This window comes from Pristiophorus japonicus, chromosome 14, assembly GCF_044704955.1.
Source record: "Pristiophorus japonicus isolate sPriJap1 chromosome 14, sPriJap1.hap1, whole genome shotgun sequence".
Lineage (NCBI taxonomy): Eukaryota > Metazoa > Chordata > Chondrichthyes > Pristiophoridae > Pristiophorus > Pristiophorus japonicus.
In genome coordinates, this window is record NC_091990.1 from 176,265,867 (window position 1) to 176,290,582 (window position 24,716).

General features: G+C 41.2%; 1 protein-coding gene across 7 annotated transcripts in view; it reads left to right on the forward strand.

The window, feature by feature from the left end:
• The first annotated feature begins 3,171 nt into the window (after window positions 1-3,171).
• The window catches only part of abcc8 (ATP-binding cassette, sub-family C (CFTR/MRP), member 8), a 349,595-nt gene continuing 328,050 nt past the window's right edge, over window positions 3,172-24,716 (forward strand). For 4 of the 7 annotated variants that reach the window (XM_070899873.1, XM_070899876.1, XM_070899877.1 and 1 more), the window contains exons 1-3: window positions 3,177-3,491; window positions 17,596-17,758; window positions 17,877-18,018. In XM_070899873.1, coding sequence (XP_070755974.1) covers window positions 3,471-3,491; window positions 17,596-17,758; window positions 17,877-18,018 — 326 coding nt within the window. In that variant the 5' untranslated portion in view covers window positions 3,177-3,470. Of the gene's footprint in view, window positions 3,492-17,595; window positions 17,759-17,876; window positions 18,019-24,716 lie in introns of all 7 variants that reach the window. The other 3 variants (XM_070899878.1, XM_070899874.1, XM_070899879.1) reach the window with 2 other exon arrangements.

Here is a 24,716-nt window from a genome sequence, read left to right on the forward strand (position 1 = left end):
CGCTAATGTTGGTGCGCCTGTACTCCCAGGGCATTTGCATAAGTGAGACACAACCCACCTATTAACTTGCTCATTGCAATTGCTTTCTGGTTGATATGTGGAAGTCGGTAAAAAAGAGCAAGAGGTGGACAAGGAGACTGAAAAAGAACAGGAAGTGCCAAAAAAGAATGAGCGAGTGTGAAGGAGGAAAGACAAAGAGAGGAAAACGTGATCGAGAAGAGTGAGCAGAGTAAAGTGAAAGAAAAGGAGGAAAGTGAAAAAGAGTGAGAAAAACAAAAATTGAAGAAGAGCAAAAAGTGAAGGCGAGTCAGGAAGTGGGAAGTGATGTAAGAACTAGAGAACCTTTTTTATACAGACTACCTGTACCACGGGAGAGGCTAAACATTTTTGATGCCCTCACACAGTAATGTTTGAGAAGTACTGAATTAGATAATTTTTGGTGATATTTCTTGTCATGGTGGGCATATTGGTTGATAAATCTGTGAGCAAAGGCAAGCTTAATTACATAAAAACAATGTATTATGCTGTAGATCTTCAGGATTTTATTGCAGCAAAATTAGATGTCTACTCCAGGGCCCGACCAGGAGATATGGGGACTCACTTTAATTCGGCTCATTCCCCACAACATCTCTGGCCTGCTTGTCCCCTCTATACCATCTTCATAGGCTCTTAAGCAGTGCATTCTCAACAGAATCTCTTACCTTCTGCTGAATGCTCCTGCTTCACACTATTGCTGCTGTTGGCATCAAACCTTTATTGAGTTACCAGAACATGCCTCTGTTCTGTTCCCAGTCTGGCCATTAATGGGTCTAGGCTCATACTTGGGACCTGTTCTTATACTCAAAGCCCAACCCTGTCCTACATACCATCAATGCTACTGGATTCCTTAAACCCTCACCCCCATCTCATGATTCCAATCTCCTCCTCGGTGCTCCTAGAATCTACCTTCTTCCGTCAGTACACCCAGACTCATCCCAGTCCTCATTGCCTCTTAGTATCCCCTTCTTCCCTTTCTGTGCTTCCATATGGCAGCACTCTGTCATTCCAGTGCACCAATCCGCAGTATTATCATATCCCAGTCTATCTCATTCCTTCAAAGCGCCAGCTGCTTCAACTGGCTTCATACTCAAATCCCTCTTGATCCCAACCCCTCTAGTATATCTACTCCCATCGCTGACTGATTACAGATGCCAATACTTCCCACTTTTCTCAGTACCAGCTTCCTGGGTTCTCCGATTCCTCAAATTCCCCATTAAATGTTCCCATCCGCTTGAGTATTCCCAGGTACCAATTCCGTCTTCACTCGCCCACTTCTCTGAGGCCTCATATCTCATCCTGAGAATATTCCCATGACTGGCCCCGTACACCCTTCCCCCCGCACCGCCCCCCCGCCCCCCCACCCCTCCCAAAGTCATGCCACCATCAAAGTCTTCCCAGGTCATGAACAACAATCTGACCTCAATTTTTTTCAAGATCCCAGCATTCCCACACCCTTATTCTCAGGTACAACTCTTGCCCACTTTGTCTCAGGCCATGACCCTTTCTTCCTGCTCTCCCCCATGGCAAAGTCCAATCCTTTCCTTCCTCCTCATCCCAGCGTTACAACTGAACAGACCCTTATTGCCTCTTTCATCTCTACCACCTATGTTGCAGCACGTCTACAACAGCTGCCTCCATCCCTATCTACACAGCCATGTGTATGTTGCCTGGCCTCCATCTTCCTGCGTAAGGTTGCCCATCAAAAATATAAAACACATTTGTTTTTAACTATACTAAGGATAAGGGGGAAGCCATTTAGGACCGAGATGAGGAGGAATTTCTTCACCCAGAGAGTGGTGAACCTGTGGAATTCTCTACCACAGAAAGTTGTTGAGGCCAATTCACTAAATATATTCAAAAAGGAGTTAGATGAAGTCCTTACTACTAGGGGGATCAAGGGGTATGGCGAGAAAGCAGGAATGGGGTACTGAAGTTGCATGTTCAGCCATGAACTCATTGAATGGCGGTGCAGGCTTGAAGGGCCGAATGGCCTACTCCTGCACCTATTTTCTATGGTTCTATGTTTCTATGTCTACTGGCAAAAGAACGTGTGAGAACCATATTGCGATGTTGGACACATACAAGAGAGAGCGGGATACTCCCGAAAGAGTGAGACAGAAACAATGGGAAATAGAGTTAGGCAAAGGGATACAAGAATGAGGAAAATGGGATCGCCAAGTTATTGAGCCGGGAGAGGCAGAGAAAGAAGGAAGACAGAGAGAAAGTGACGCAAACAAAGGGTGAAAAATAAGCAGAGAAGTAATCACAGAAACATGTTTTTGTTAATGAACAATGGCGTGGGAGATCGACTGGGATACTTCAAATATTGTATTTGTTATAACGGGCAAAAATAGTTTCGAAAGCTTTAATAGCGGGACTATGAAACCATCCAGTGTGGGTTGAGCTTATCTTTATTGCTTCTGAAACAAAATAGACTTTTTGTGATCATTTTAAATCCTGGCATATTTAGAAATGTATCAATTTCTTTCTCATTGTGAGTTAAAACCTTAATGGATAAAATGTTACATTAAAAAAACGAATGAAACACGAATAAGGCTTGCAACTGTCAAATCGCTATCTATTTTAGTGGTGCTTCTGTTACTGTGTTGTTGGAAAAAGCTCCAAATATGTGATTTGGGGTTACTTGTACGTTTTCTAAGGAGGTTCTTGGACCGACTCGGTACTCGGATGGGACTTGGGTTGTGAGTGCCCTTTGTGGATTTCAACAATCAGAGATACAGCAAGCCCAGTAACTTTGTGTAAGACCAGCTTTAGAGGTGCTGCCTCCAAACGAATTGTACTGACACAATGTTGGCTTTTCATTTGCATTGAAGCGAAAGAATCACACATTCGGTAAACAAGTGTTGACATCAGATTGCCTTGCCCCAGGGTCTTCGTTTATGCGCCTTTACATTGCTCAGAGCTCTGCCAAACGAGTGTAAGTACCACGGAGAGCGCTCCATTGCAATCTGATCCGTGTGAAACATCCTACCGCATTGTTCAAACTCACCGGGTCACGGTCGAAACCAAAATGCAGCTCGCCACCGAAACGGGATCTATTTCTTAGCGGTGTCCTTGTCATTTCCCAGTCTCGGTTGCTCTCCAAGTCGGTCAGTACGATCCGCAGTTCCCTGGCTTCGGGACTGCAGCTATCCACCTGAACTCCAGCAGCCAGAGAGATGGCGACAGAACGCGAGTGCGAGCGGCTAAAAATATCATCGCAATAAAGGAATGACAGCGCCGACCTACTTTGGGAGAAAAGATGGAGTTTGAACGATAACAAAGCAGGACAATTCGGGAACAGATTTCACGACCAGAACACTGCAGTTTCAATCTGCGGGACTGGCCCTTTCCTGCTGTATGAATGAGCGCGAACATCTTTTGTAACACTCAATGACACTGTATTTACAACCGGGATCCTGCACTAAAAAATGATAACCAAATATAAAGAGGTAAGTTATTTTTAAAAATCAGAATGTCATGATCATCGCAACTTGAAAACGCGCCTTGTGTGGCCCTTCGGCCAGTGTTGCATTGGTGCACAGTTCGGGTTCTTGGCAGAGACACAGGGACAGATTGGGACAAGGGGGTCCTGTATCCCCACTCCCGGGGGGGGTGGGCTGCTGCAGATACTGTATTCGTCGGAATGCTGTTAAAAATGTGAATGCTTAATTCATTTTTTTGAATATTTATATAAATGTTTTATTTTTTTTAAATGGTATCTACTTTTTTAAAACAAAGGTGAATCCCGAATGAAAGAGCTCGGTGGGTGTCAGAGGCAAAGTCAGTCCAAACTAGGGCATTTTTTTGAAATGATGTTTCCGAGCGGCATGGAGACGCCACTGGAATTGCTGAACCAATGAGGGAGTGGGAGGAGGCGGGCACGCTGCTGCTGGGGCTGAGAGAAGGTCACATTCTGGGATTAAATCGCCACTTTTTCAATCAAATGCCCAATTTAATGACTATCAGCCCTTGCAGAGTCTCAAGCGCATACAATTGGACATACTGAGCAAGTGAACTGCAGCATGATTTATTTCCTATACAGCTCAGGGTATTTTTCCCCCGAATACCCTTTAAGCTTTCATAATTTCTTTACTGCAGAACACCTTTCATTCTCCTATCGGAATGACGTATTGATGTACTTTAAAATTCACCTTCTTCCAACAAAAAGGAACGGATAATGAACACAACACGAAGAAAATATTTCTTTTTGCAGCATTCTTTGAATTAGAAGGCATAGTCTCAGGTTAAGGGGTAGGCCATTTATGACTGAGATGAAGAGAAATTTCTTCACTTAGAGGGTGGTGAATCTGTGGAATGCTCTGCCTCCGAGGGCTGTGGAGGCTCAGTCATTGAGTATAGTCAAGGCTGAGAGCGATTGACTTTTGGACTTTAGGGTAATCAAGGGATCGGGCGGGAAAATGGAGTTGAGGTCGAAGTAGAATTATGAATGTATTGAATGGCAGAGCAGGCTCGAGGGGCCGAGCGCCCTACTCCTGCTTCTATTTCTTATGTTCCCTGTGATCATGTTTGGGTATGTTTAATTTATGCTGTTAAGAATGCAGTATGTAGGTCAGTTTTGTATAAATTGAAACAGTAAATTCATCCCAACATCAAAATAATGTGCATATCCTGGTCTATGGTTTTATATTCTTTAGACGTGTGCACATTAGGTAGTTCCCCACCAGCTATGTTGCTTTGTTACACAACTGCAGTCTTGATTTTGTCTGGAGCAGTGTTTGTTCTTGGTTTTATCACGTGACAAGGGGTCATCTGCTGGGAATGAAGTATGAACATGTCGGCTCTGATTCAATCAGTGCCATGTTTGGAATCAATTTTATTATTAGATATGTAATGCGATGGGAATGTAGATATATTCCAACTAAACATTTTAGAAAATATTTTCATTCTTATGGCCTATTTACCTTACCCTCTGGCTAAGTAGCCCAGACTTTGGCAAAGGGTGCTAAAAGGTGTTAGATGGCAAGACAAACCTGAAGAGATGGTGAGATCCCATGTATTCCCAGAAGAAGCAGCACCAGTCAAGCAGTAATTGCCTTGGGTGGTGGCAGCTCCCTTTGCCCCAGCCATTTCCTGGTTTGTACAGATATATCCAGCATAATGTAATCAGAGCGAAACCACTGCTTTAAAATTCAGTTCGTGAGCTGTGCATTTTTAGAATCTGTCAACCTGAGAGTGTAAATTATGCACCAGCATTAAAAATATTCTATCGGCAAACTCGCTTTAATGTAATACACTTGACTGATCCAAAAGTATATTGTGTTTATATATGAGGTAGAAATATTTTGCCAGGCATAGACAAAAATTGTAAGCAATTCAACTGTGAAATTCAGATCAATTTTCAAGGTAATTGAAGCCAATGAGTAGCATTCACGAGTGTCATTACCATCAGTAGAAAAGGCATTTGTCTATCAGTATTATAGAATTGCAGGTTATAGCCTTTAACAGAATTCACAGAAATGATTCAAATACTTTCTAATTACAGTAGTTCGAGGATCTGATAAGCATCTGCCTTGAATTTTAGGATTTTAATTGGCATATAATTGCTCCTCCCTTTTGTCAATTAAAGGGGCAAGCAAAGCACAAGCATTTGCTTTAGTGAATTGCTATAGCACAAACTTACTGTCCCAGACCCGGAGAATAAATCGGTACTGTAGCAATTCACTAACCAAATACTCATGTATGTTATTGAACACTAGACTCAAAGTATTAATATCATGGGCAACTAATCAGTGCAGGGAAAATAGCTTCTATTCGACATCAGCAAATGTATTCAGTGAGTGATGTTAGAGGCAAAAAAACAGAGACTACTGTCTACCAGTGTTATAAAGCTTAGTCTATCACGCTAAAAAAGCTAAAACCGGATTCCCTTAACAATTAAATGTTTTAAAACAGCAGTCAGAGGCTATAAAACAAATATTGACTTAGAGACTATAAAGTAAACTATTACGTTACTGATGTGACTTTGAAATAATGCTTTTAGCCATTGTTCCTGGCTTTTTTGGACAATTCTCTTTGATATTAAATCAAAAGTTTCCCTTCAAGCTTTTTGGACACATCTCTTTTGATGTTAAATAGTTTCCCATCAGCTGCAGTCAATATTTGTATATATTATACAAATAAATCTACAGTTAAGTAGTCAGATCTTTACTTTAGGGTTATAGATGTAAGCTATCGACCAGGAGTTACAGAAGAGTTGAACATTTTAATGCTGCGCTAATTAAAGTCTGCAATTATTATTGAATTCTTGGATTAATTCTGTAACCTGAGGAATAACAGTTCATTTTACATTGCCTGGAAATGACACTACACTGTACATATCCATGCACCATAAGTTCTTTTTAATGGTAGAAATTGTGTTCACAATTATTCTGTAGGCTTGAGCCCTGTGATGTTGTTAAAAAGTAATGTTTGTTTAGTTGGCCATGTTAAACTTTGGACTCTCTCCAACCCTCTTCCTTCAAACTATCGCAAAAGATGGCTTCCATAAGCAGACCTGCACCTCCTATCATCTCAAACTGATAACCTTGTATATGCAATGAATAGGATTAACAATTACTGAGTTAGTTCACATATTTTACCCATCATATATTCCTGACCCCTTCAATAGGTGCAAAAGAATCACGCTGTCATAGGTCATAGGATAGCTAGACTACCAATCAAATTTCTTGCAAAAGAAAAGTTCACACAGAAGAAAAAATAAATGCATCAGAACTATTTTAAAGTTAGACACAACGTATTTAATAACTTGAAAATAACAAAGCTGTCTAAAATTGGAGAGCCTCTTTCAGAATCTTGAAATTGAGCTCTTTAATGATCTTTTACATACCTCTCGGCTCAAAGTCCAGATTCACTGTTGTGACGTAGAAATATAGTCAAACTGAGTGAACTAATCTGATTAGGTGTTGTTTGAAGGCAATAACATAAAGAGAGACAATTCCTTCCCTTGCAATTATTCTCCAAGCACTATTATATTGCCCATGCCACAAACTCCATTCCATAGCCGCCATTGCTCTTCCTGACCACTGTCTGATCCTGAGCTGCACTTTCGACCCCATATCCTCTCCATCATCAGCTTGCAACCTCCGTAAACTTGAGCTCATCCAAAACTCTGCTGCCCATATCCTAACTCGCACCAAGCCCTATTCGCCCACCACCTCTGTGATCGCTAACCTACATTGGCTCCTGGACCGGCAAAGTCTCAATATTAAAATTGTCATCCTTGATTTCAAAACCCTCCATGGCCTCTCCCCTCCCTATCTCTAAACTTCCTCCAGCCCTGAAACCCTCTGAGATCTCTATGCTCCTCGAATTCTAGCCTCTTGCGCATCCCCAATTTTAAGCACGCCACCCATTGGCGGCTTTGCCCTTAGTCGTCTAGGCCCTAAACTCTGGAATTCCTGACCTAAACCTCTCCACCTCTCTATCTCTCGCTCCTTCTTTAAGATACTCATGAACACCTACCTTACCTGTCCTAATATTTCCTTATGTGGCCAGGTATCAAATTTTGTTTGATAATGCTGCTATGAAGCCCCGTTGGAGGGTTTGCTACATCGATAGCACTATATAAATGCAAGTTGTCATTGTTGTTGGAACTCAAGCCCACAGCAACAACAAAATAAATTCCTTCAGAAGCAACTAACCGAGCCCCATTTTAAATTCAGAGGATATTGGCCTAACGACAATTCTATATGATCAGGATAAAAGGCAGAAATATGTTATAATAGTCTGCAGGATGGAGCCTGTAATGTCACGCACCACTCATGATTTATTAAAGAATATGCTGTTGATTAGCAGTTAATAATACACTCGACTTGCACATAATTTTGTTTCTATGATTCAATAGCGAGATCCCTGTCAAAATTAGGGTGTAAATGTATACTGCCTGTTAATTGCCAAGATGATCACTTGATAAATTAGGAAATGATTACTTTACAATTGCTAATCTTCCAGTGTGGATGTCATCGTGCATCTATTACACAAAGCCATAACTAGACAAAAAAAGCTCATTAAAGTAGAATAAAGCCATCCCAAATGTACAATAGTATATTTACAGGAAAGAAGTAGATACATGGCAATGATTGTAAGACCGTAATGTCAACGAGTTCAGAAGTTACACCACTCAAGTTTCACTCTTAGGTGTTAAGGTACCTAAACGTGCGATGAAATTACTGCCAGATAATCATTTTCATTGACTATTATTTCTATGTATCATTTAAAGCCATGGATTAAATTACAACCCAACATTTATCTTGCATGTAACTCACTTCAATAAAACTGATACCTTATTCAACATGCAATGGTGCAACCAATTAGTGTTGAAGACATGCTGCATTGTGGGCAATGCCATTGTTTTACAAAAGAACATAAGAACATAAGAAATAGGAGCCCCTCGAGCCTGCCCCACCATTCAATAAGATCATGGCTGATCTGATCATGGACTCAGCTCCACTTCCCTGCCCGCTCCCCATAACCCTTTACTCCATCAACGCTCAAAAATCTGTCTATCTCCGCCTTAAATATATTCGATGACCCAGCCTCCACAGTTCTCTGGGGTAGAGAATTCCATAGATTTACAACCCTCTGAGAGAAGAAATTTCTCCTTTTAAATGGGCGGGCCCTTATTCTGAGACTATGTCCCCTTAGTTTTCCCTATGAGTGGAAATATCCTCTCTGCATCCACCTTGTCGAGCCCTCTCATTATCTTATAGGTTTCAATAAGATCACCTCTCATTCTTCTGAACTCCAATGAGTATAGGCCCAACCTATCCTCATAAGTCAACCCCCTCATCTCCGGAATCAACCTAGTGAATCTTCTCTGAACAGCCTCCAATGCAAGTATATCCTTCCTTAAATACGGAGACCAAAACTGCATGCAGTAATCTGGGTGTGACTTCACTAATACCCTGTACAGTTGTAGCAGGACTTCTCTGCTTTTATACTCCATCCCCCTTGCAATAAAGGCCAACATTCCATTTGCCTTCCTGCTTACTTGCTGTCCCTGCATACTCACTTTTTGTGTTTCATGTACAAGGACCCACAGGTCCTTCTGTACTGCAGCAATTTGCAATTTTTCTCCATTTAAATTATAATTTGCTTTTCTATTATTTCTGTCAAAGTGGATAACCTCACATTTTCCCACATTATACTCCATCTGCCCACTCACTTAGCCTGTCTATATCCCTTTGCAGATTTTTTGTGTTCTCCTCACAATTTACTCTCCCACCCATCTTTGTATCATCAGCAAACTTGGCTACATTGCACTCGGTCCCTTCATCCAAGTCATTAATATAGATTGTAAATAGTTGAGGACCCAGCACCGATCCCTGTGGCACCCCATTAGTCACTGTTTGCCAACCGGAAAATAACCCATTTATCCTGACTCTGTTTTCTGTTAGTTAGCCAATCCTCTATCCATGCTAATATATTACCCCCAACCCCAAATCATCTGATGAAATCAAACACATCAATTAGATTGCTCTTTGCAAATCATTTCAAGAACTCAGTATTCTGTATACAAGTCTGAACATCTCAATTAGATTCTAGTCAGCAGTCACTCCCAAGTATTCATTATTCTCTCTGTCATTTTCACTGTATAGGAGCTCATACTCAAGAGGTGGCAGTGTGCCATGCTAAAGTACCTGCAAAAAACTTTTTTAGGACTTGGTACAACTCTTCCCTCTCCTGTAGCACTTCATCTATGCTACATGTTGTTTCAAATTGAACAAGTACTTTGGTTCGGTATACACGAAGGAGCACACGAACAACCTTCCGGTTATAAAAGGGGTCTGGGGGTCTAGTAAGGAGGAGGAACTGAGGGAAATCCTTATTAGCCGGGAAATTGTGTTGGGGAAATTGATGGGATTGAAGGCCGATAAATCCCCAGGGCCTGATGGACTGCATCCCAGAGTACTTAAGGAGGTGGCCTTGGAAATAGTGGATGCGTTGACAGTCATTTTCCAACATTCCATTGACTCTGGATCAGTTCCTATCGAGTGGAGGGTAGCCAATGTAACCCCACTTTTTAAAAAAGGAGGGAGAGAGAAAACAGGGAATTATAGACCGGTCAGCCTGACATCGGTAGTGGGTAAAATGATGGAATCAATTATTAAGGATGTCATAGCAGTGCATTTGGAAAGAGGTGACATGATAGGTCCAAGTCAGCATGGATTTGTGAAAGGGAAATCATGCTTGACAAATCTTCTGGAATTTTTTGAGGATGTTTCCAGTAGAGTGGATAAGGGAGAACCAGTTGATGTGGTATATTTGGACTTTCAGAAGGCGTTCGACAAGGTCCCACACAAGAGATTGATGTGCAAAGTTAGAGCACATGGGATTGGGGGTAGTGTACTGACATGGATTGAGAACTGGTTGTCAGACAGGAAGCAAAGAGTAGGAGTAAATGGGTACTTTTCAGAATGGCAGGCAGTGACTAGTGGGGTACCGCAAGGTTCTGTGCTGGGGCCCCAGCTGTTTACACTGTACATTAATGATTTAGATGAGGGGATTAAATGTAGTATCTCCAAATTTGCGGATGACACTAAGTTGGGTGGCAGTGTGAGCTGCGAGGAGGATGCTGTGAGGCTGCAGAGCGACTTGGATAGGTTAGGTGAGTGGGCAAATGCATGGCAGATGAAGTATAATGTGGATAAATGTGAGGTTATCCACTTTGGTGGTAAAAACAGAGAGACAGACTATTATCTGAATGGTGACAGATTAGGAAAAGGGGAGGTGCAAAGAGACCTGGGTGTCATGGTACATCAGTCATTGAAGGTTGGCATGCAGGTGCAGCAGGCGGTTAAGAAAGCAAATGGCATGTTGGCCTTCATAGCAAGGGGATTTGAGTACAGGGGCAGGGAGGTGTTGCTACAGTTGTACAGGGCATTGGTGAGGCCACACCTGGAGTATTGTGTACAGTTTTGGTCTCCTAACCTGAGGAAGGACATTCTTGCTATTGAGGGAGTGCAGCGAAGGTTCACCAGACTGATTCCCGGGATGGCGGGACTGACCTATCAAGAAAGACTGGATCAACTGGGCTTGTATTCACTGGAGTTCAGAAGAATGAGAGGGGACCTCATAGAAACATTTAAAATTCTGACGGGGTTAGACAGGTTAGATGCAGGAAGAATGTTCCCAATGTTGGGGAAGTCCAGAACCAGAGGTCACAGTCTAAGGATAAGGGGTAAGCCATTTAGGACCGAGATGCGGAGGAACTTCTTCACCCAGAGAGTGGTGAACCTGTGGAATTCTCTACCACAGAAAGTTGTTGAGGCCAATTCACTAAATATATTCAAAAAGGAGTTAGATGAGGTCCTTACTACTCGGGGGATCAAGGGGTATGGCGAGAAAGCAGGAATGGGGTACTGAAGTTGAATGTTCAGCCATGAACTCATTGAATGGCGGTGCAGGCTAGAAGGGCCGAATGGCCTACTCCTGCACCTATTTTCTATGTTTCTATAAAAGGTGGTGGGGGAAGGGGCAACTTTCAGTCAGAAGCATTCCTTATTAAAGGTTAATAATGGAAAAAATAACTTATTGTCTTTCCCAATTCTAACAGTTGGTGGGCATCTTGGCAGAGCCAAAACAAACCCCCGCCCTGCTGATGTATCACCGATTTGACATTGCATCAACATCCTTTTAGATCTGCATACTGATCACAGTGCTCCAGCAGTTGTAGAGAGTTAAATACCAGCTAGGACTTCAATAGGAGAGGGTCTTTACCTCCTTTGGGTTCCTCTAATTTTAATTTAAATGGCAGTTTCTGATTAGTGAAAATTCAGCAACTGCTAAATATATCTATTTATCAACTGAAGCTGCACAGGTGATTGCCTGAAGAGCTGTCATGTATCGGAGGATAGTTTTCATTGATTCCAGCCAGTTTACATCAGTTGGCAATAACCCTGAATTACTGAGAAATAGAAAAATATAGTTGTTTGCTGACATGAAAATAATAGCAACTAAGAGCTTATATGAAATTGGTAGGAAAACAAATCCTCGGGCACTTCGGTGTGGCACAGTTCCACACTTGGAATGTTTTGGGGAGTTGCAGTATTGACACTGATTGTGCATAATGCCCTCTACCTTTTACTTTGAACATTATATTGCCTACAAAATAATAGTGACCACATATCAGAAGTAGTTAATTATCTATGAAGCACTTTGGAACTTCCTGGGGACATGAAGGTGCTACATGAATGCAAGGTCTTTCTATTAGCACTATGTTATTTCTAAAACAAACTAAAACTGAAATTTACTGCTCAAATCTTCAGTTGCAGTCAGTATTTTGTTACACATAACCACATTTAGTTATCCAGCTATTTGCTTACTTATACTTAATTTTGCATTCTTTTGGGTGGATACAAACCCACAGTCCACCTTAGTTTACACTGAGAGATGACAATACCTCAGTATCGACAGCTGCTATTTGGTATGCTAATTGCACAGTACTAACAGCTGAGACAGCCAAGATTATGTAACTGAATTCTGTTAAACTGAACTCTTATAGTGCCTGTAGCCTGCACTTGGTGTAGGATTTTGGTAATTACACAGTCAGAACTGATAAGATGAACTCCTCTTGTTACTATTGATTGAAAGTGTTTTACATGAAGGTAGTGTGAGTTCTCAACTTAGATCTTGGTGGTGAACATTGGTGATGAAAACGTCATAATAGAATGGCCGTAAGAATGATATTTAAAAGGACACTATTGTGTTAAATTGGATGGTGTGTCACATTGCCAGGTTTGTAAACTGGAATGTACAATAATACAGCTGCAGCCACAATCAAGCAGAGGCATCACCAATTAGTTCTCTCTCAAAAAGAAGTATTATTGTTTTAGAATTTTAAAAACTGCATCAAAGCATACTTTAAGAATTTGCTAACAGAAGATGTCACATCTACTATAGTGCAGCTTTTCTGACACTCCAAATGACAGTTCCTGAAAGAAATATATGGTCATCATACAAGACTAGGGTCTGCATTGTGCCAAATTTTCACCTTGTTAGTTGAATCAGAAAAGTACAATTCTCTCTTTCTCATTTAACCAGTGCATTTCTTGCAGCTCTTGTTGTGCACTTTAGCATAGTGCTAGCATCTTCTCCGAACTTCAATCCTGGCTCCTGCTGATTTATGGGGTTCACTTACAACAATAATAGCAACAACAACTTGCATTCATATAGAACCCATAATAGAAAAACATCCCAACATGTTTCAGAGAATTTAAGAGGTGTAATAAAACAGAGAGATAGGTGGAGAAGCAGAGACATTTAGGCACAGAATTCTAGAGCTAAGGGCCTACTAGATAGCTGAAGACACGACCATCAATAGTGGGGCAGAGGCAACAGGGGATGCACAAGACGCCTGCGTCAGAGGAAGACAGAGTTCTTGAAGGTTGAGGGGTTGGATGAGGTTACAGAGATAGGGAGACATGAGACCATGAAGAGATTAAAACACAAAGATGAGAATTTTGATGTTGAGGGCCTACGAGCCAGTGTAGATCAGCAAACACAGGCATGATGGGCGAACTGGACTGATGCAAGTTAGAATATTGGCAGTAGAGTTTTGGATGAGCAACAGGTTTTGGAGGGTGGAGACTGGCCAAGAGAGCATTGGAACAGTTGAGCCAGGATGTAGCAAAGGCATGGATGAGGGTTTCAGCAGCTGATAGGCTGAGACAGGGGCAGCGACAGGCGATATTATGGAGGTGGAAGAAGGCAGTCTTGGTGATGGGGAGGATATAGAGTAAGAAGCTTATATTAGGGCCAAATAGAACATCTCGGTTGCAAATCTCAGATAGTGGCCAGTTAGGAAGATGAAGTTGGTGGTTTGTGAATGGAGTTTGTGGTAGGGGCCGAAGATAATGAATGTGGCCCTCCCAATATTTAAGTGAAGGAAATTTTGCTCCTCCAATCTTGGATGTCGGACAAATCAGAGGCAGTGAAGGATCAAGAGAGGTCACCGTGTAGAAGAGAAAATTGAGGTTCCAGCAATGGTTGGGCTGAGGCAGGGGCAGAGACAGATGATATTCTAGAGGTGCAAGTAGGCTGACTTTGATGGAGAAGATATGGAATCAAAAGCTCAGCCTGGGGTTAAATAGTGTGACAGATTGCAAATAGTCATTGTCAACTTGAGACAGTGGCTGGGCAGGGGGATGAAATCGGTGGTAGGAGTACAAGGTTTTCGACAGGGACTGGAGATGGCAGCTTCAGTCTTCCCAATGTTTAACTGGAGGAAATTGTGGCTCATTCAGGACTAGATGTTGGACAAGCCTAGAAGGGTAGTGGAGAAGGAGAGCTGGGAGTTGGCAGTGTACATATGCAAGCTGATAGCATGTCTTTAGAAGACATTGCCGAGGGGCTGCATGTGGATGAGGAAGTGGAGAGGGCAAAGAATAGATCTTTGGTTGTCTGCACAGGTAACAGTGTGAGGGGGGAAGTTAAGCCATTCTCCTGGAAAACAGGCACAACATGGTACAATTTCATAAGAACATAAGAAATAGAAGCAGGAATAGGCCATTTGGCCCCATGGCTGATCTGATCTTGGCTTCAACTCCACTTCCCTGCCCGCTCCCCATAACCCTTGACTCCCTTATCGTTCAAAAATCTGTCTATCTCCACCTTAAATATATTCAATGACCCAGCCTCCACAGCTCTCTGGGGCAGAGAATTCCAAAGATTCACGACCCTCTGAGAGAAGACATTCCTCCTCATTTCCCTTTTAAATGGGCGACCCCTTATTCTGAAACTATGCCCCCTAGTTCTAGATTCTTCCACGAGGGGAAACATCCTCTCTGCATCTACTCTATCGAGCCCGCTCATTTCAATAAGATCACTGCTCATTCTTCTAAACTCCAATGAGTATAGGCCCAACCTGCTCAACCTTTCTTCATTAAACAATCTCTTCGTCTCAGGAATCAATCTCGTGAACCTTCTCTGAACTGCCTCCAATGGAAGTATATCCCTCCTTAAATAAGTAGATCAAAATTGTCCAGGTGTGGTCTCACCAACACCCTGTACAGTTGTAGCAGGACTTCCCTACTTTTATACTCCAACCCCCTTGCAATAAAGGCCAATATTCAATTTGCCTCCCGATTGCTTGCTATACCTTTGTGTTTCATGTACAAGGACCCCCAGATCCCTCTGTACTGCAACAGTTTGTAATCTCTCCCTATTTAAATAATAATTTGCTTTTTTATTTTTCCTACCAAAGTGGATAACCTCACATTTTACAACATTATACTCCATCTGACAATGTTTTGCCCACTCACTTAGCCTATCTATATCCCTTTGCAGATTCTTTGCATCCTCCTCACAACTTGCTTTCCCACCTACCTTTGTATTTCACCCCCTTTATGTTCTTCCTTGTCCCCGCTCTACACACAATGTGTTGAAATTAAGATTTATTGCCTCATCTCCTACACTACCTCATTCTTTCCCAGGGCTTTAATACCGTAGAGATCCTTAGCTCATTCAATGTTCCCTGCCTTCTAAAATCTACAAGCTTTAAAAACCAAAGTTTAGCAGACCTAATCACAACTTACTCATTCATTGCATTATCTCTCCTATTGCTTTCAACCATAGCATTGTTCTGTACAATTTACTTGTCCTTTAGTTGTGTTTCTCAATAAAAAAGAATTGTAACTGCACATGAAAAAAGCAGTATTTGATTATTTTCAACAAAAATAGTGTTGTAACGTTTAAAAGGGGAATTATTGTAATGTAGTGTAATGGTAAACAGAATAACCACGCAGCAAAAATATAATTATAGTGTCATGCAGAAGTGATGCAATGTCATTTTCAGGATTATGAAGGAAATTGACAAAACTGATTTAAGCAAATTGTCCTTTGTGGTGATGGCTTTGAATATTAGGGGACAAACATTAGGAAGTTAGATATAAGCAGATGAAGTCAAGTGAACTTTTTTAACTCAAAAATAATTGTTATGTAGATTAAGTTAACAGGGGAGGCCATTAAAATGGACAATATAAATGAGGCAATTAGATGGATTCTCTTTCCACCCAATACCATTGAATCTGAAGACCCCAAGGATCTATCTTTGGCCTCCACCGCAAACTCCGTTTCATAGCCACTGATTCTATCCCCCACCCTGGCCACTGTCTGAGACTGAAACAGACTGCTCACAACCTCGGCATCCTATTTGACCATGAGCTGAGCTTCTGCCTCCATATTCTCACCATCACCAAGACCACTGACTTCTACCTCTGTAATATATCACCACTGACTCAGCCCATCTGCTGCTGAAATCCTCCTCCATCCTTTTGTTACTTCCAGACTTGACAACGCTGTCCTGGCTGGCCTCCCAGCTTCCACCCTCCAGAAACTTGAGCTCATTTAAAACTCTGCTGACCATATCCTAACTCGTACTATGACCCATTTACTCACCATGCCTGTGGTCGCTGACCTATATTGGCTCCCGGTTCACCTACGCCTCGATTTTAAAATTCTCGTCCTCATCCCTCACTATCTCCTCCAAGAACTCTGTGTTCCTCCAACTCTAGCTTCTTGTGCATCCCCCCATTCCATTCACCCCATCATTGGAGACCATGCCCTCCGCTGTTTTGCCAATAAGCTCTGAGTCCTTTGCTCAACTTCTCTGCTTCACCACCTCTCTCTTCTCCTTTAAGACGTGCCTTAATACCTACTTCAAACTTTTAGTCAACTGTCCTAATATCTCCTTCTTTGGCTCAGTGTCAATGTTTATCTTATTACACTCCTGTGAAGCACCTTATGACGTTTCATTGGATTAAAGGCATCATATAAATGCAAGTTGTTGTTGTTTTATGGTGGGAAATGCGCCTGAGGAATATGTATCTCTGAAACAGGGGCAGGCTTATTGGACCGAATGGTGATTACCTGTTCCTAACATTCTTATGCACTTATATTGTAATAAGTTTTCAGCATGAATTACATCACTTTGCATGTTGTCAAAAATATTTACCTACTGCTTTTCAGGGATAAAACATGTAACTACGTTTTCAGAGAAAGGATTGTGAAGGAGGAGATTGTTATTGTACTCAAATATTCACATTATTTAGTAACTGCACAGCACAATTCGTGATTAAAAGAAACTATTTTAAACAATTAATTGTTTAAGTGTATGGAAGTTTATTCATAATCACACTGCATAAATATTTTCAGTTTTAGCTTCCAATATTAATTACTAAACTGCCTCAGACATCATCTATTCTGGTTAAATATCTTTATAGGCAGCACGGCTCTGTTTTATCGATGTGCTTGTGACCAGCTCTGAGCGGCTGGTAGATTTGCTTAGGGTTGCAGAAGTGAGCCGCTGCTGCAGTCATTGAAGTTGGATCCTGTTCTCGGTTTACCAGCGAGAGGTACTGATGTAATGAGAGAAATGGTTCTCAACACTCACTAGTCGGGAACGCTGACAGCTCATTGACAGTACATGCTGCTTGAGATTCTCGTGCTTTCTTTTATTTACCCCCGGATCGTTTACCTAATGGTTCTCTGAAAATGTGCTAAAGCTTGTCCTTTGCCTCTCTTCGCTTCGACCAGAGCCCCAGTTCGACCATGTCCTTGTCTTTTTGTGGCAATGACAACGACACGGCTGCCTACAATGTGGACAACGGAGTGCTCAACAACGGCTGCTTTGTGGACGCTTTGAATGTTGTCCCACATGTGTTGCTGCTCTTCATCACCTTTCCCATATTGTTCATCGGTAAGCTATGACTGAGTGGCTCCCAGTCATTTCGGTTAAAGTTATATGTATATATATCTTCGCAGCGTGGTAATTGTGAAAATGGAAATAAAATCTCCGCCTTGTTTTGGATTTTAAGGTTGGGGAAGTCAGAGTTCCAAAGTCCACATTCATCATAGCACGTGGTTGCATTTTCCGGGGCATAATTTGCGATGGATCCTCACTTTCATACTCTTGTTTGTCCTGGTGTGTGAAATAGCAGAGGGGATCGTGTCAGATGGGTAAGTGGCCGCATGTGTTTTCCACATCGTCTCGGGCTATTTTTACTGATGGAGCCGAGCGCGCTTTCCGTCTCAGGGCCTGCTCCAGTTGTCCTCTTCCAACTGTTCACTTCACTGTCAGGAGAGAGAGAGAAACGTATTAACTCCGGCCAGAAGTTGTGTCGGGAAGTCTGCGCCACCATTTCAGTAAAAGAACCTGCTGTGATACACGTTGGCTTGATTAAGACGATGTACTCTCTACTGACTAAAATAGACTCAGGTATAATAGCTAACGTTTTCCTTTAAATTATAGATGAAATAGCAAGTAAAATGCCTCCATGATCCTGAATACCCTTCCATTTGCGTCAGAGTGGATTAAAGTGCTAGCCTTCCACAGTGGGACCTTTATTTAAGTCAAACAAAAACAGATAGGATAAAAAAAAATCTTTGTGCTGGAGAGTAAGTCCAAGGTGAATTAATCTGGGGCCAACTAAATCAATGCCCCAGTGTATCTGAGTTCACAGTTTAAAACGTCGCATAATTTGGCCCTAATTTGGTGCTTCGGTCATGGGAAGGCCACCGTGAGAAATGAACATCCCATACTGGTACATCAGGGGGTGCTCTCTCTGCTCATGGTTCAGGCACAGCACTCAAGAAGCTTTACCCTGCATTTAACCCATATTGTACTTGACCAGCAACTGGTTAATGCAGAGATTTGGTGCAACAGGTGGAAAGATGTTCCATTCCACCACATTGCTCGCCCTAAAAGGTTCGAGGAAGACACTGAAAGACTCGTTTAAATATTGACCTAACATGGCTAGATAAAAGGTTTGATGTAGCCAAGAACATTTAAATTGTCTCTAGGGTCTCTAGAAGATATTAGCAACAAATCTCAATACTTCCAATGGGGTTAGGTTTCCAAATATATAATTGGATGGTTTGACAATATTAAAACATTCTGATTTAAGCAAGTACAGAGGAAAAAGGCCGTGATTCACATTTAGTGATTACTCAGGTTTTGAAGTATGTTATCTTGGTCTAGTCTGGACACTATTTTAGACTGCTTTAGAACAGAGCAAACTGATAGTGCCGAACTATTTTACTGCTGGCACTTCATTGCTTTCAGGTCAGGGAAAGTGGAGTTTTCTGTATGTATACATTCAATTCAGGGTTACATTGCAACGCTACTAAAAAAGCAAAGAGTATTGTCAGCACTTTGCTATCATTGGAAAGTTTTAAAATTAATGTTAGGAAGTTGTTTTTGAGCAGATGTAGTTACACATTGTTATATGTAGCCTCACACCTTGCCAGAATTAAATGCAGTATCTGATCAATGATTTTACTCCCTAGTTATACCAGGAAGTAAACCACATTACATTGCTGAAAACTGGCAGTGCAACTAGGCCATTATTAATTGGTTTTATTGGTCACACAATTTCAACCATAAATGCTTGACCTGTGGAGAGTAATAATTGCATTGGAGTGTTTTACAAAATTGTTATGCAGTTAAAGGTTTAATATGATTTCAAACTGTAAGAATGAAACTAGAAATGTTGTTTTGTGTACCCTGAGCACTGATTTTGCGTTTTAGTTTGCAACTCACTGTTATTTTTTGTATTATATTGTGATTGTTCACTTTATACTTAACATCCAGAAATAGTCTGCAAATATTTACCATGGAAATATTGCTAGTTGTTATGTTATGCGACAGAAATAAAGAGATACAGCAGCAGTTAGAATAAAGCACATATAATGTTACAGAAATACAGTAAAATTTAGTTCTACTGGTAGCTTTGGCCAAAGGTGTAAATGGTCACTAGAATCAGCAGTGAGTCTAAGCGCTGCACGATCTGTAATGCCAGGCATTGTTACTTCATGTTCATTGGCACATTAAATTATCTGCTAAGTCTCTCCTTTTCATAACAGTTGTTAAGTCAGTTGTTCTTAATATCACTTTTAAAAAAAAATTGCGTTCACTCAGTCCTAAATGGGCATTCTGAGCAGAGTACTGCTCAGATGTTTGAAGTTCTGGTTAGTACCAGAGTGCCAGTTTGGGAGTGGATGAATGCAACAGAAACAGTAATAATATTAAAAACCAGTTGATATTAAAAGAACTGATATTAAGAAGAGAGGTTAAGCAACTGATTATTTGGAAACAGTCAGATTAAGAAGTTTGAGTTAGAGTTATCTGGACCAGCAGTAAATTAAGATATTATAAAAAATTACAGAGTCACGGCAGAAGATGGGAAATAATTCACTCGACAGAGGTATCTAGAAAGATAGAAAATCACATGAGGAGGTATATTTTAATACGTGTTGGAGAATTTGCAAATGCATGGAGACAAATTGATGTCAGGAAAAAACACAAAAAGAGTCTGGCTTGAGTTAACGGACAAGCAGAGGACAGAATTAACAATAAGGATCTAATGCAGATGCCCTCAGCAAAGCAAGGATTTTCCAACTTTTTTCTGGTGCAATTAGAAGGATATGTAAAGACAATAATGTTGTTGAAATGGGTGGCTTCAAGCAACCCAAATATAAACTGGGAATGATGGAAGTGAGGCAACCAATGGATTTGGCACAAGAATGCTTTTTGACACAATGGGGTAAATTCTATGATTTGTTATCCCTGCCATAGAAATCTACATGGCAGATGCATATATCAGGAGTTTAGACATCGAGGTCAGTGTGGATGATATTTATAATCTGCATAATCTTCTGTCCAATAGATGGGAAATTTTATGGCCATAAATTGGGCTTGCTAACCTCTGCAGCTAAATTCTTTTTAGATATTCCACTCACACAAAACTCTGCACTGAGAAAGTAGAATTACACAATATATCCCAATGTACTAAGGAGCCACTGATGGTAACTCGCATGTAAAAAGAAAGGCTTACTTATATATAGCACCTTTTAAGTCCTCAGGATGTCTCAAAGTTCTTCACAACCAATTAATTACTTTTTGAAGAGTAGTTACTGTTTTTATAGGCAAACATGACAGCTAATTTGTGCACAGCACACAAACAGTAATGGGATAAATGACAGTTCTAATGAAAGGCCTATGTCTGAAAAATTAGCAGATAGTTAACTCATCTGTATTATTCATGGTTGCTGGCTGACGTGCTGAGTGTTTCCAGCACATTTTCTTTTTGTTTAATGACCACTGAATTTGTTTTGATGGTGTTGGTTGAGAGCTGAACATTGTCCAACACACTGGGAGAACTCCATGTGCTTCTTCAAAAAAGTACATCCACCTCATTTGGCAGATGGGGCCTCAATTTAATATCTCATCTGAAAGACAGTAACTCCAATACTGCCGCATTCCCTCAGTACTACTCTGAGATATGAATCTATATTATTTTCTCATATCGGGAGTAGAAATTTAACCTGCAACCTTATGATAAGATCATCATCATCGGCTGCTCCTCGGAATCGAGGAAGACTTGCTTCCACTTCTGAAGTGAATTTTTTGGTGGCTGAACAGTCCAATACGAGAGCCACAGACTCTGTCACAGATAGGACAGATAGTCGTTGAGGGTAAGGGTGGGTGGGACTGGTTTGCCACATGCTCTTTCCGCTGTCTGCACTTGATTTCTGCATGTTCGCGGCATTGTGACTCGAGGTGCTCAGCGCCCTCCCGGATGCACTTCCTCCACTTAGGGCGGTCTTGGGCCAGGGACTCCCAGATGTCAGTGGGGATGTCGTACTTTATCAGGGAGGCTTTGAGGGTGTCCTTGTAACGTTTCTGCTGCCCACCTTTGGCTTGTTTACTATGAAGGAGCTCCGAGTAGAGCACTTGCTTTGGGAGTTTCATGTCTGGCATGTGAACAACGTGGCCTGCCCAGCGGAGCACTGTGGTCAGTGCTTCAATGCTGGGGATGTTGGCCTGGGTGAGGACGCTGATGTCGGTCCGCCTGTCCTCCCAGGGGATTTGTAGGATCTTGCGGAGACATCATTGGTAATATTTCTCCAGCGACTTGAGGTGTCTACTATACATGGTCCATGTCTCGGACCCATACAGGAGGGCAGGTATTACTACAGCCATATAGACCATGAGCTTGGTGAATGTTTTGAGGACCTGGTCTTCAAACACTCTTTTCCTCAGGCGGCCGAAGGCTGCACTGGCGCACTGGAGTGATAAGAGTGCTACCACTGAACTTAGGTGACACTTAGGTCTGAGTTTAGAAACTGCGGTTGACAATATTAGTGGGCGAACACGCTTGTCACTATTTTATAGAAGGCATTTAAATAGATTATCAAAATTATTAAATCATTGAAATAGAGGACCAATGAATATCACACAAATGTCACATAATCTACTCATCCACTAATATTACCATCAGACATTTTTAGGTTTTGATTTTTATAAGTCATTTGGGTGGCATTCATAAAATAGAAAATAGAATAGAAGCAGTGGTGCGGGGAAAGAGATGGGGAGTGAACTAATTGGATAGGTCTTTCAAAGAGCTGCCACATACACGGTGGGCCAAGTGGCATCCTTCCGTGCCATATCTATGATTCTATGACTAGTAATCATAACGTAATACATTTTGATTGTCAGTTAATCAGCAGAAGCAAAATTGCTGAAAGATAACTCAGTTTAGTACACTTTTAAAACTATAATGCTGAGTATAAAACATAAGTATAGATCCAAGAAAAATAAGTGTGTTATATAGGAATTCTCCAAAAGGGATGAAAAGATCAAAGTATGAATAAAAATAATATTATACAAAGAGTACAGGGAAGAAATCTGGGAAGAGGATAAGACTAGTTGAAATAGATTAAAAGGGATATTTGAGTTGCAAAGAAGAACATAAAAATCAACATAGCTGAAGATGTTAGGCACAATACTAACAAGTTCTTTTGGTATCATAATGGTGAAATAATGATTAAGGATAAAGTGAGAACTATAAAATTATAAAAATGACTGATCTTAAAAAAAGATAAATTAGTTGAAACATTAAATGGAAGTATTCACTGGTTAAGATGAATCAGCAGAGTGAACATACTTTCATGAAAGGGAAATCATGTTTGACAAATCTATTCGAGTTTTTTGAGGGTAAATATGGGGGAACCAGTGGATGTAGAATATTTGGATTTTCAAAAGGCATTCGATAAGGTGCCAGACAAGAAGTTGTTACACAAGATTAGGGCTAATGGGATTGGGGGTACTATATTAGCTTGGATTGAGGATTGGTTAGCAAAGTAGGAATAAACAGGTCATTTTCAGGTTGGCTAGCAGTGAGGTGCCGCAAGGTTCAGTGATTGGGCCTCAGCTATTCACAATCTATATCAATGACTTAGATGAAGGGATCAAGTGTAATGTATCCAAGTTTGCTGGGAATAAAAAGCAAGGTGGGAAAGTAAGCTGTGAGGAGGACACAAAGAGATATAGACAGGTTAAGTGAGTGGGGAAGAAGGTGGCAGATGGAGTATGATGTGGGGAAATATGAAATTATTTACTTTAGTACAAATAGAAAAGCAGAATTTTGGAAAAAATAATTGAGAGACTAGTAATTGTTGGTATGCTGAGAGATTTGGGTTTCTTTGTACATGATTTACAGAAAATTAATGCACAGGTACATCAAGCCTTTGTTGCAAGGAGATTGGAGCATATGAGTAAGGAAGTCTTGCTGTAATTATATAGGGCTCTGATGAGACAGCACCAGGAATATTGTGCACAGCTTTGGTCTCCTTACCTAAAGAAGGATATACTTGAATTAAATGGGGTGCAATTAAGTTTCACTAGATTGATTTCTGGTATGAGAAGGTTGTCCTCTGAGGAGTGATAGAGTAGAATGGGCCTATATTCACTGGAGTTTAGAAAAATGAGAGTTGATCTCATTGAAATGTGTAAAATTCTTAGAGGGCTTGAGAGGGTAGATGCGGAAAGGCTGCTTCCCCTGGCTGGAGAGTCTAGAACCAGGGGTCACAGTCTCAGGATAAGGGGTCGGCCATTTAGGACTGAGATGAGGAGACATTTCTTCACTTAGAGCATTGTGAATCTTTCAAATTTTCCACAATAGAGGGCTGTGGAGGTTCAGTCGTTGAGTATATTTTTGCACACTAAGGAAATCAAGAGATATGGGGATAGAGAGGGAAAGTGGAGTTGAGGTAAATCAGCCATGATCTTATTGAATGGTGGAACAGGCTCAAGGGGTCATATTATAGACCCCCAAACAGTGGGAGGGAGATAGAGGAGCAAATATGTAGGCAAATTGCTGTGGTCCAAAAACCATAGGGCAGTAATAGTAGGGTATTTTAACAATTCTAATATTGATTGGGACAAATATAGTGTGAAAGGTATAGAGGGTACGGAATGCTTAAAATGCATTCAAGAGAACTTTTTTAGTCAGTGTGTAACAAGCCCAACACGAGAGGGGGCGGTTCTGGATTTAGTTTTGGGGAATGAAGCTGGGCAGGTGGGAGAGCAATTGGGTGCTAGTGACCATAATTCAGTCAGATTCAAGCTAGTTATGGATAAGGACAAGAATAGGCCTGGAATAAAAATTCCGAATTGGGGAAAAGCTAACTTTGCCAAGCTGAGAAGTGATTTGGCCACAGTGGACTGGAAACAGTTACTTGTAGGTAAATCAATGTCGGAACAGTGGGAGGCATTCAAGGAGGAGATCTGGAGGGCTCAGGCCAAACATGTGTCCCTAAAGAAAAAGGGTGGGAATAACAATTCTAGAGCCCCCTGGATGTCTAGGGACTTACAT